This window comes from Manis pentadactyla, chromosome 5, assembly GCF_030020395.1.
Source record: "Manis pentadactyla isolate mManPen7 chromosome 5, mManPen7.hap1, whole genome shotgun sequence".
Taxonomy (NCBI): Eukaryota; Metazoa; Chordata; class Mammalia; order Pholidota; family Manidae; genus Manis; species Manis pentadactyla.
In genome coordinates, this window is record NC_080023.1 from 158,677,487 (window position 1) to 158,690,205 (window position 12,719).

At 40.7% G+C, this 12,719-nt stretch overlaps 2 protein-coding genes across 6 annotated transcripts in view; one reads left to right on the forward strand and one right to left on the reverse strand.

The window, feature by feature from the left end:
* The window catches only part of TTI1 (TELO2 interacting protein 1), a 44,125-nt gene extending 32,709 nt beyond the window's left edge, over positions 1-11,416 (reverse strand). For 4 of the 5 annotated variants that reach the window (XM_036902310.2, XM_036902314.2, XM_057502986.1 and 1 more), the window contains exon 1: positions 11,345-11,396. The gene's annotated coding sequence lies outside the window, so the exon portion shown is untranslated. Of the gene's footprint in view, positions 1-11,344 lie in introns of all 5 variants that reach the window. The other variant, XM_057502987.1, reaches the window with a different exon arrangement.
* A 79-nt stretch (positions 11,417-11,495) lies between these two features.
* The window catches only part of RPRD1B (regulation of nuclear pre-mRNA domain containing 1B), a 49,848-nt gene continuing 48,624 nt past the window's right edge, over positions 11,496-12,719 (forward strand). Inside the window, exon 1 of the mRNA XM_036902317.2 lies at positions 11,496-12,035. Within this exon, the coding sequence (XP_036758212.1) occupies positions 11,885-12,035 (151 nt within the window). The 5' untranslated portion in view covers positions 11,496-11,884. The remainder of the gene's footprint in view (positions 12,036-12,719) is intronic.

A 12,719-nucleotide genomic window follows, 5' to 3' on the forward strand; every position in this document is an offset into this window, starting at 1 on the left:
ATTAGGAGTCTAGCAAAATCAGAAAGTGGTAAAATAACTTGTATTAGACTGTAACATGTCAAGAGTGCACTCTGAACCTTGTAAGGTAAGCTCCAAAAGAACTGTAAAAGAATATATATCTAACAAATTGACAGAGCAGGAAAATGGGATAATAAATATTTTGATTTATCCATAAGAAGGTAAAAAGTGAGCAAAAAGGAAGCAAAATTGGTGGGTCAAATAGAAAACAAATAATAAGATGGCAGACACAAGCCCAAATGAAAGAGCGATGATACTGATTCAGAATTTCTCAACAGTAGCACTATTGACATTTGGGGATGGGTAATTATTTATTGGCAGAGGGCTGTCCTATGCATTTTAAGATATTGAGCAGCATCTTTGGCCTCTGCTCCCCAGATGTCAGTAGCACTCCTTAAGGTGTGACAACTGAAATGGCTCCAGACACTGCCACATGTCCCATGAAGGGTAAAAATTGCACCTGAATGACAACCGGTTGTATAGAGTCAACATAATCTCAATCAAAACCCCAGTAGGATTTCTGTGGAAAATAACAAGATGATTCTAAAATTGATATGGGAATGCAAAGCACCTAGAATATATAGAATAGCAAAGACAGTCTTGAAGAATAATAATTAAACTGGTAAGCTGTGGCAATGTTAGTTTACACTATCTGATCTCAAGATTTACTATGAAGGTATAATAATTAAAGGCAGCATGTTTTTGGTACAAAGAAAAATAGATTAATGGAACAGAATAGAGTCCTTAAATAGCCACATATACAATAGAGTCCACACATAGACCCACATACCTGACAGAGGTGACAGTGAAATGAACTGGATGCAAGAATGGTCTTTTCAATTAAAGGTGCTGTTACTGGCTATCCATGTGAAAAAGTGTATAAATGTCTTGATTCCATCTCATACCAGATTTAAATGTGAAATGTAAAACAATAAAGCTTTCTGAAGGAAACAGAGAACATCTTTGTGTTCTTAAAGTAGGCAGAAATTTCTTAAACAGGATACAGTAAAGTGCTAACTATAAAAACAAAAAACAAAAAACCTACTCCCCTTGGTAGCCTCATCCTCTCCTCCCCATCTTTTTCTGCTTGTCACAGGGATGGACTATGTGAGATCCCTGGGCCTGGTATACAGGTGGTGAAGACAAATGGGACAATCGGTACAGGACAAGGTGCTATACTTTATAGGCAGTTAAAGGATAAGGTGGTAGATTACAAGGTACTTATTTTGTCATACAATCAAGCACTGAAAAAGGGAGGGACAAAAAGTGCAAAGACACCACTACAAGTGTGAGAAGACAACCCATAGTGAGGGAAGATATTTGCTATGTAGCTGATAAACTTTTATTCAAAATACAAAGATTTTTATAAATCATTAAGAAAAAGACAACCCAACAGAAACATGACAAAGAACTTGAACAGACATATCACAAAAGAGGATATCCAAATGGCCAATAAACATATAAAAAGACATTCAACATCATTAGTCAGGTAAATGCGATTTAATCCACAATAAAATGCCATTACATACTCACCAGGAAGATTAAGCCAAAGCAAAGGAAAAGAAAATACTGGGTGTTGGCAAGGATATGAAGCAACTAGAACTCTCATTCAGTGCTGGTAGGAGTATAAGTTGTACAACTACTTTGGAAAACATTTTGGCAGTATCTATTATTCTAAATGTGAACATATATATACTCTATGATCTAGTAATCCCACTAGATATATATACCTAGAAGAAATGCATACATAAGTTTACCACAAGATATGTTCTGGAATACACTATAATTGCCTCCATGACCCAAATGCCCATCTACAGTAGAATGAATAAATTATAGTATATTCTCTAAATGGAATACTATACACATGAAGGCTTACCTCAATAAGAGCTCTTCAAAAGAATGGACTATAGGCTCAGAAATATATAAACCAGCATTCTGTAAGAAGGACAGTATAAAAAATTGCTACTTTGACATGACTATAAAAGGCAATCAATACCTTTATGGAACAGTCATGAAATCAAACTTGCATGACAATATGTCAATTACAAAAGGAATTATTTATAGAGACTTAGACACTTAGTAAAGTGGTGCTGAAAGTTTGAGTTTGTATGACTAGCAACAGGAGCATTCTGGACCAGAAAGTGATACTGGGATGATGCAGTCAGAACAAGCTGGTGAGTAGAGAAAACAACCCAGAGTTCATCTGTGGCATACAGCGACTGAACAAACGTAAGCTGGCATAGCCAGTTCTTGACCCTAATGGCCATCTAAACCCTTCAAAGTTGAGTGTATCCCTACTCCGAAGGCAGTCACTGGGGAGGTGAGGGAAGAGATCTGCAATTGTAAAGCATGAGTGAACCCATCCCTGCAGGCAGCCTCCTCTCCTTCCCATCTCTTTCTGCTTGTCACGGGGATGGTCTATATGAGATCCCTGGGCCCTGGAATTTGAAAGGTGGTGAAGACAAATGGGACAATCTGTACAGGACAAGATGCTCTACTTTACAGACACCTAAAAGATGATAAGATTGTATTTTATCATAAAGAAGTGAAAATGGGAGGGAGAAAAATGTAAAAGGAATCTGGAAAGAGACTGAACATCAACTGGGAAGTGTTCATGGAGGCAGAAGATTTGTGTTGGGGTGGAGTACCACACATTTGGGGATGTGTGGGAAGGCTGGTCAAGACAAAATACCTGTCACAAGCAAAGGTCAGAAGGAAAAGTCATAGCACCTGATACAGGCAGAGACAAGACAGAGATGCCATCATGGCAAGGCAGCTACATCTCACCAAGGGTGACATTCTGATCACTTGCTCAGGGCCTCTGTACTTGCTGTTCTGCCATGTAACCTCATGGCCTGCTCTCTCACCTCTTGTAGGGCTTCGTTCAAACATAAATTCTGAGTGAGGCCTTCTGTGATCACCCCTATTTAAAACTGTAACCTATTCTTACCCCTCCCCATCCTGGCACTATCTCCTTTCCCTGCCTTTAAAATTTTTCTTCGTAGCATTTAGTCCCATCCATCAGAGCAGATTATCTACCTATTTGTTTATTGTCTCTCTCCCCTCACTAGAATTATAGGATCTATAAGGGCAGTGATATTTGACAGATTTGTTTATTGCTTCTGGCATAGAGCAGGTATTCAATAAATATTTGCTGAATCAATAGTCATAGTCCAAGGTCTGGTTCTCTCATTGGTAGGGCTTTAATATCAGCTCTGTCTGAACTGGATTCTGGGTAAAATCATCATACTCTTCTGCTGGGGTGAGTTATTTCTACAGGTAGTTGATCTCATCCTTATGACAGGATCTTGCTAAATTCATTCTCAGGAAGTAATCATAGTTCTAGATTTTGGCTGTACCCCAGACAACTTTTAGGCTGCTTCCACGACAGGGACAGAATGAGTCTGAGAACAATGAATCTACTATTTAGGTTCTAATCCTGGCTCTTGCAGTACTTGGCTATATGATTTCCATGAATTTCGGTTTCTTCAACATAAAGTAAACCTGATAGATATGACAATCTATAAAACTTCTAACTTAGAATAACCTATGGATAGGAAGGCTGGATTTAGATCCCAGAAATAGGAGTTCAGACATAAGAATTGTCAATACAAGTTCTTGAACAGAAGGAAGAGAATATTTGTTGAAAAAACCCCACCATATGCCAGGCAATGGGCCAGGTATATTATGTACATAAATCCCTTATTCATAAGCCGAGTAACACAGGGCTCAGAGAGGTTAAGGGATGCCCAGTCACACCGCTAGCAGTGTCAGACCTGGAATTCACCTCAAGCCTGTGTGACTCCAAAGGCTGTATGTACTCTTTCCTCTATACCAAAGGTTCCTAGCCTGACTATTTGTCAGCATCAAGGGGGAACAATGCGAGTGCAGATTCCTGAGCCCCACACCAGATCTACTGAATCGGAATCTATACTGAGCTGAGGGAGAGTGGCAGGTATGCTTGGAAATCTATTTTAAAAGTTTGCAAGGCCAGTCTGATGACCAGCCTGATGTGAGAATCCTGCACTGTATACACTCTACATGCTCTGTCTTCTGAAGAACAGGAGTCAGGAGAAGAAAAGGGGTGCTTGTTCAATAATCCTTCTGTCAGTAGTGTCCAGAGTACACTGGAGGATTACTGCCTTGGGTAAAAATGGGTTAAAATTAGTTTATTTACATGTCTCTCCAACCAACTGGTGTACTTGTTTAGTTGCAGCACTACTTCTGGTTTTCCCAGCATCTGGTACAGTGCCTGCCAAGCAGTTCCCACTCGCTAACTATTGAATAAATGAGTAAAAGAAGCTGGATAAACATTAAACCTCCAGCATATCCTCAAGTTTTGTAGCTTTCTACTCCTCATTCCCTCTGCCTAGAAGTATTTCCTTCAGCATATACACTCTGTTGGCTCTTGAAGAGGGAAGAGAGATACAAAGTTGACTGGAGGGTCTGGCCCTGCAAGGGGGAGAGTGCTGCAGAACACTAAGTACACAAAACAGAAGGTGGGGGAGGGGAATCACGGAGACTTCCCATAAATTCTTCCAGAAATTACTCTAGGCTCACTTAATACTTTGTTTACAGCTGCCCTCTATAGAGCATTTGTGAAACAGTATCTTGTATTACATTAACATCTTGTGCCTAACCCCTTTACTAGACAAGTTTTTGGTAGACATTATATTCTAGAAAAGTGATTCTTAACTTAGAAAAGGGTGTACACTGGAATATATACACTAACTCTGTCTCCACCACATTTATCCTCTGGCACTGAAAACTGGGAGAAGCCCTCCAGATGACTGGTGTGTGTGTGTGTATATACATTTCACTTTTTTATAAATATTTATATAAATAACAATTCTGTGTATACACAAAAACAAAGGACTTCTGCTTCTGGGAAGAGAGAATAGATGTATACTTCCCTATTCCTTCTGTTAAGTAAAATAAAAAACCCTGCCAACATGACAACATATAACTAAACATGACAACTCTGAAAGGTGGAGAGAAGACTAGATTGGGACCTCAGGACATGAGGAATGACATGCGAGTAAGTTCCCTGGGTTTTCTTTTTGCCTCACAGATCCCACATTTGGAGCTCAAGAAACTGGCAACCTGGAAGCATCAGTGGGTACAGACACAAAAAGCCCCAACGAAAGCCTGCCCTCTCAAGTCAAAGGACCAGGAAAGGGCAGCCTAGCAGGACAAAAAAAAACCCTTGCAGACAATAATTGCTCTATTCCAGCTAAACAGTACAGGAAAAAACTATGGCTCCACCCCTGCCCACATAGCAAAGCCTGATTGAGAAGCCTAGATTTCCACTCTCACAAGGTGCCCAACACCCCCTCAGGGGTGATGTCATAGAAGGCCAAGTAACAAATTCATAGAAAGAGACAGGGGCTGGGGTTGGGGGAAAATGGGGAGATGTTGGTCAAACAACTTCCAGCTATAAGATGAATAAGTTCTGGGGGTCTAAAGAACAGCAGGTGACTACAGTTAACAATTTTGTATTATATACTGAAAGTTATTCAGAGAGTAAATCTCAGATATCTTACCATACACACACACACAAAGGTAATTATCTGAGGTGATGGAGGTGTTAACCAACCTTATTGTGGTAAACATTTCTCAATATATATGTGATATATATGGATAAAATCATTACATTGTACATCTTAAACTTTCACAATGTTAATTATACCTCAATAAAACGAGGGAAAAAATCAAGAAGCCAAGTAGGAGCAGGAACTACATTCCCACCAGCCCTGGTAATGAGTCATGTGATGGAAACCACATGGGGAGCCCGAATGTCCACTCCTACTTGGCAGTAAGGAGGCGCTCCTCTCCATCCCTATTGGGATGGTGTCAGAGGACGCCTAGAGTAGAGTCAGGTTTTTCACTATTGCTTTGTGCTCATGAGGCCACCCCCAGCACAGTGTCAGTAGACACCAAGTGGGGAGCTAGAACTCCTACTTCCATCTAACAGTAGTAAGAAGCTCTCCGTCTTGGATGCCAAAGGAAGCTGAGTGAGGAATCTGGACTTCTACCTGCACTTGGCAGAAATAAGGTAGGGTCCCCCTTATCCCGCTGGAGTGGTGTCAGAGAAAGCCAGATAAAACAGAAGATGCAAATAAGGTTCAGTCTTAGAACATAATACAAAAAATGTCCAATCAAAATTCACTCATCAAACCAAGAACCAGGACACTCTCAAACTATATAAAAAAAGACAATCAATACATGTCAACACTGAGATGAGAGAGGTCTTAGAATTATTGGTCAATGTTATTAAAGCAGCCATGATTAAAATGCTTCAATGAGCAATGATGAACTTGCTTTAAACAAATGAAAGAATAGAAAGCCTCACCAAAGAAACAGAAGACTTAAAGAAAAAACAAATGGAAATTTAGAACTGAAAAATTCAGTAGCAAATAAAAAGCTCAGCAGATGGACTCAAAAGCAGAAAGGAGCAGACAGAGGAAGAATCTCAGAGCTGGAGGATAGATCTGACCCACAGAAAGCGTAGAGACTGAAAAGAGCCTCAGGCACCTATGGGACTATAACAAAAGACCTAAGAGTCTCAGAGGAGAGGAGAAAAAGGGCAGAGCTAAAAAAGTACTCAAATAATGGCTGAAACTCACCAAATTTGGCAAGAGACATAAAGGAAATTTTCTAAACAGAAAGGACACATTTAAAAAAGGACTCTAGGAACATCAAGGAGGAAGAAAGAACATGGTGAACAAAAAAACATACAGATACAAAAGGCTTTCCTTGTTGTTTGCATTTTCTAAATTGCATTTGACAGTTGAAGCAAAATTATAACACTGCATGATATGGTTTTATATGTATGTAAAGAAAATATTTAAGACAATTATTTTATAAAAGGGGGGCAACCATACAGGAAAGTAAGGTTGCTATACTTCACTAGAATTAGTAAAGATAAGTTATGTACAAATCATATGGTATCTAGATAAACCAACAAGTTGGCTATACAGAGATACACTTAAAAATACTGCAGATACATCAAATGGAATTCTGAAAAATGTTCAAGTAACCCATAGGAAGGCTGGAAAAAGAAAATGGGGAAAAAAACAGAACAGATAGAAAATTAAAAACAAAATGGCAGACTTAAATTCTAACAGATCAATAATTATATTAAATATAAAAGGTCTAAATACACCAATGAATAGACAGATTGTCAGAGTGGATTAAAAAATATGGCATAACCAAATGCTGTCTATTAAGAAACTCACTTCAAATATGATACAGGCAAGTTAAAAGTAAAAGGATGGATAAGTTATTCCATCAAACAATCAAAGGAAAGCAAGAATGGCTATATTAATATCTGATAAAGTAGATTTCAGAGCAAAGAAAATCAACAGAGAGAGAGAGAGACATTCTATAATGATTAAAGGGTAAATCTCTCAAGAAGACATAGCACTCCTAAATGGATTATATCAAGAAAATAAATCCTAAATACAAAATGGCAACCACAAAATGTGTAAAGCAAAACAGATAAAACTGAAAGAAGCATAGGTGGTAATCACAGGTGTAGGTGGTGACTTCCACTCCTCTCTCAACAACTTATAGAACTAGACAGAAAATCAGCAAGGTAACAGAAGAACTCAGTGCCACCATCAACCAACAGATCTAACCAGCATTTATAGAACACTCCAATCCGTGATAGCAGAATACACATTCTTTTCAAGTGCCCCCCAGAGCATATACCAAGATAGACCACATCCTGGGCCATAAAACAAACCTCAACAAATTAAAAATAACTAAAATTATGCAGTGTGTGTTCCCAAACCAAATGGAATCAAACCAGAAGTCACTAACAGAGAGTTAAATCAATAACTGAACACAAAAATCTCCAAACACCTGGAAACTAAACAACACATTTCTAAATAAGTCATGGATTAAAGAGGAAATCTCAAGGGAAATTAAAAAATACATGGAAATGAATGAAAATGGAAATACATTGTATTAAAATTTGTGGGGCACAGCTTAGCCATGTTGAGAAGGAAATGTATAGTACTATAATACTAAATTAATACAGTAGAAAAGGAGAAAAGTCTCAAGTCAGTAACCTACATTTCTACCTCCAGAACCTAGAAAAAGACAAGCAAAATAAAACCAAAACAAGCTGAAGGAAGAGCAGAAATCAATGAAATTGAAAACAAAATAGAGAAAAATCAATGAAACAAAGAACTGGTTCTTTAAAAAGATCAATAAAATGGACAAACTTCTAGCAAAACTGATGAGAGATAAAGAGAGAAATTACCAATATCAATAATGAAATGAGATAGCACTACAAACCCTGTAGACATCAAAGGATAATGCAGGAATACAAGTAATTTTAAAACATAAATTTGAGAACTTAGATGAAATGGTGAATTCCTCAAAAAACACAAACTCACATACTATGAAATACTATTGCAACTCACATAATATGAATAGATCATTAGAATAGGCTTATAACTTTTAAGGATATTGAATTTTTCATTTAAAAACTTAAAAAGAAAGGAAAGAAGGAAACCTCTAGGTATAAATGGTTTCACTGGGAACTTCTACCAACCATTTAAACAAGAATTAACTTAAATTCTATACAATCTTCTAAAAAAGGAAGAGGAGGATATAATCTTCAATTTTTATGAAGCTAGTATTTTCCTGATATCAAAACCCAATACAAAAATAAAAGCTGCAAACTGCCCTCATGAATACAGATGCAAAAATGCTAAAAAAAAAAAAATTAAGAAATAACATTCAGCAGTATGTCAAATTATACACCATGACAAAGTAGGGTGTATTCTAAAGATGGAAGGCTGGCCCAGTATTTGAAAATCAATCAGTGTAATTAATATTAACAGGCTAAAGAAGAAAAACCATATGATTATATCATCCTCACCTTTTAGCCCTCTAAATGTCAAAGTGTCCCAGTCACTGGGCCTCTCTTCTTTCTACCTCTATTCTCCATTACGACTCCCACATTTATCTCAAGACCAGCTTTCTCCCTTGAACTCCAGACCCATAAACCCAATTGCCTATGGAGAAATTCTACTTAGATAAGCATTTCCAGCTGGGCACGTACAAATTTAAACTCCTGCTCTTACTTCCCAGACCAGCTCTTTCCACACTCTAGTAAATGGACACTCCCTTCTTATGGTTGCTTAGGCTAAAACCCCTGGAGCCATATAAACTCTTATCATTTACACCTCCTATCTGATCTATCAGCAAATCCTGTCACTTCTTCCTCTAAAATATCCTCAGAATCTGACCCTTTCTCACCATCTCCATTCTGGTCTGTCATCCTTTCACCTGGGTTATCACAACAGCTGCCAAACTGGTCTTCCTGTTTTCACTCTTGCACCCTATTTTTTATTTAACAGCCACAATGCTCCTCCTTTGCTTAAAACCATCCAATGGACTCTCATTTTCATTCAAAGTAATATCCAAAGTGTTTTACTGCCTACAAGTCCCCATGTGATGTGGTCCCTGGCTACTTTTCTGAGCTCATTTCCAGCCTACTGTTTGTATCACTCGAGCCTTACCATTCTCCTTGCTGTTCCTCAAAAATGCCAACAATGGTCAAACCTCAGGACCTTGCACTTGGTTTTCCCTCTACCTGGAAAAACATTCCACCACATAGCATATGGCTTGTTCTCTCAGGGCTTTGACCAAAAGTCACAGTATCAGTGAAGCCTTCTCTGACTAGCCTATATACTAGACTCCTATCTTCCCATACACACATTCCTTATCTCCCTTACTCTCCTTGATTTTTACCCTCCCAAAGTACTTACTACTTTCTGACTCATTTTATACTTACATATTTATCTATCTTCCTCTGTAAAAGGTCAGCTTCTGAGGGCATAGATGGTTTGTTTGCCTACAATAGTGCTTCAGACATAGTGATCAAAAATATTTGCTGAATTTATAATGAACCACTGGCTCCGGAGAGAAGCATTTGGGATCAGACATCAGATAACCTTGGTTTGACTGCGGGCTTTGTTCTTTCCTATGTCCAAATGACATTGGACCGATTACTCACCCATGTTTCGTGTTTTCTCATCTATCAAATAGTGATAATTCCCTCCTCATAGGACTGTTCTTAAAGATTAAAGAGGAGAATGTATGTAAATGTGCCTATTAGTACATAGTAAATTGGTATAAAAATGCTCAGTATATTACAGTTATTTAATATAGGAAGATGGTCAATCATTTGGACTCTAAGGCCCTACATTATAATTATGACCAGATATTGACTGTGTGATTTTAGACTATTCACTTCTTTTGTATTAATTCATTCAATCAGCTATGAATCAGGTGCTGGAGTGAAAAGATAAGATGCAGTCCCTTCCCACTAATGTTAGTTATCCTGGATAGGTTATCTAACCTCTCTCAGCCTGTTTCCTCATTGCCAAATTGGAATAACATAATACTTATTTCACAGCTTTGTTGTATTAAATGAGTTACTATGTTAAAACACAGTGTCTAGCCTATAGCAACTGTTCATTATGTTGGCTATGATTATGATGATTCTGCTCTGGGAGGAGTCAAGCATCTAAGCAAAGAACTACAGTATGGTGCGGTAAGGGAAAAACAGCGTCATCTAGAAGAACGTCTCCTATGTAGAGTCTAACCACAACTGGTAAATTCCCTAATGATCAGGAAATGTTTAAATTGCATTATGTCTACAATAACCCAATTCCTCACCACCACCCCCATAACAGGTAAAAGGACAAACTTCTTTGCTGATTTGATAACTGGAATTTAAAACTTCTTTAAAAATAGGAAAAGGGTTCAGAGTCTCAGTGTTTCTTACAGGTGTAAACGGACCCATTGACTTCACCGCCTCCTCCCTCCCAAAAAGGTAATATATTACGTAAATTTGAGAAACAAGTCTAGTGGATACCCAGAGGGCAAGATCAACATGTAATTCCCTAAAAGAAGCAACCAACTTAGAGGCAAGAACACAACAGTGTTGTTTTATAGCAGTGCTGTCACAGACTGAACCTAAGAACTGGACATTCCGGGCCGGTCCTGGAGGTCAAGTGGGGGCCCACCAGGTGAGAAGGGGGCGTGACCTCTGGAAAAAGAACAGCAGGTGTCAAGGCGTGGAGCGTGAAAAGTGCACGTGGTTAGCTTGGCCGAACCAAAAAGCTTTTGGGTGAGGGGTAGACAAGGAGTAGGACGTTAAGAGTGAGACTTGTGGCCCACTAGTGACAGAGAAAGCCCTTCCCCCAATCCCAGGTCAGGATCGCTCGGCAACAGCGTCCGTTCAGAACCCCCTCTAAGGGCGCCGGTTGCTGGGCTCCCCTTGCTCCCGCCACTCTTTCCTTACCTCGCCTTCCAGCCTTTCCCACACTCTCCTGCCTCCTCCTCCCCGCCGGAAGTGACGAAAAAAGCAGCGCGCCGGACCGCGCCAGAAAGGCTCTGCGGGAGCGGGAGAAAGGGTTCCGGAGAGACTCACTGCGCCGGCGTGCAGGCGCGAGCGGTTAAAGCGCCTTCCGAAGGCCGCAGGACTTCGTTCGTTTCTCGTTCTGTTGGTTTCGAAGTGCCTTGAGCGAGGTTCAGAGAGGCCGCCGCCACTGGAGGGGCTTTTTTCTACAGATCTGACACCTCCCAGTGCCCAGCTACTCCGGCCCTTGCCCTTTGACCCTGCTCTCGCGGGGGGTGAGAGGTCGGTGGCCATCTTGTGGCGGCGGCGCGGGCGGCTGTTAGTTCGGAGACCCTCCCCCTCCCCGTCCGTGTCTCCCTGGCTGTCTGTCAGTCAGTGAAGAGTTCCGCAGGCCATCAAGTGAGTCCCCGGCCTCGTGCCGTCTCTCTTTCCGCCGCACTGGGCGGCCCAGGCCGCGCCCTGCCGGGACTCACCGTCGCCACCATGTCCTCGTTCTCTGAATCGGCGCTGGAAAAGAAGCTCTCGGAGCTGAGCAACTCTCAGCAGAGCGTGCAAACCCTGTCCCTTTGGCTCATCCACCACCGCAAGCACGCGGGACCCATCGTCTCGGTGTGGCACCGCGAGCTCCGCAAAGGTAAACACCCGCATCCCACATCCTTGGACTCCCCTGGTGTTGTCCTCTCCCCACCCATTCCTGAGGTCCCTTTAGCTTCTTAATTGAGCCTTGCTTTTTAGGCCTAGTTCTGTGAGCTTCCGAGGTTGGAAACAGTGTTATCCCCATTTCTTGGAGAAGGAAACTGAAACCAGGGAAGGTTTAAGGTACTTATCTGAGGTTCCACACCGCCCAGGGCTCAGGCGCCCAGACCCCCAGTTCACCCAGCCATTTTCGCCCAGGCTCCTGACACTTCTGACTATTATTACTTTCTCAGCGTAGATCGTCTTGTGGAGTGTACTGGCCGTAGCCCCGTGTGCCAGGTTCTTTGCTGCTCATTTGGAGGAAGAGTCCACAGACTCTGGAGTAAGGCTGCGTAGGTCAAGTCCTGGCTCAGCTGAGTGATATGGGGCGAATTTTTTCATCTCTCTGTGCCTCTTTTTCTCATCTGTAAAACGAGGACAAGGGTAGCTGTCACTTAATAGAGCCTTTATTCTGTGCCCGTCAATGTGCTAAGATGTTTACGTATATCCTCGCACTTAGTCCTCAGAACAATACCGTGGTTACAGTTACCCCTTTTATAGAGGGGTTAAGGGGCCACAAAACCTAGACCTTGCCTCTCAGTCTCTTCTCATGTAACTTTAATTGATTCTAGACCCTGCTTAA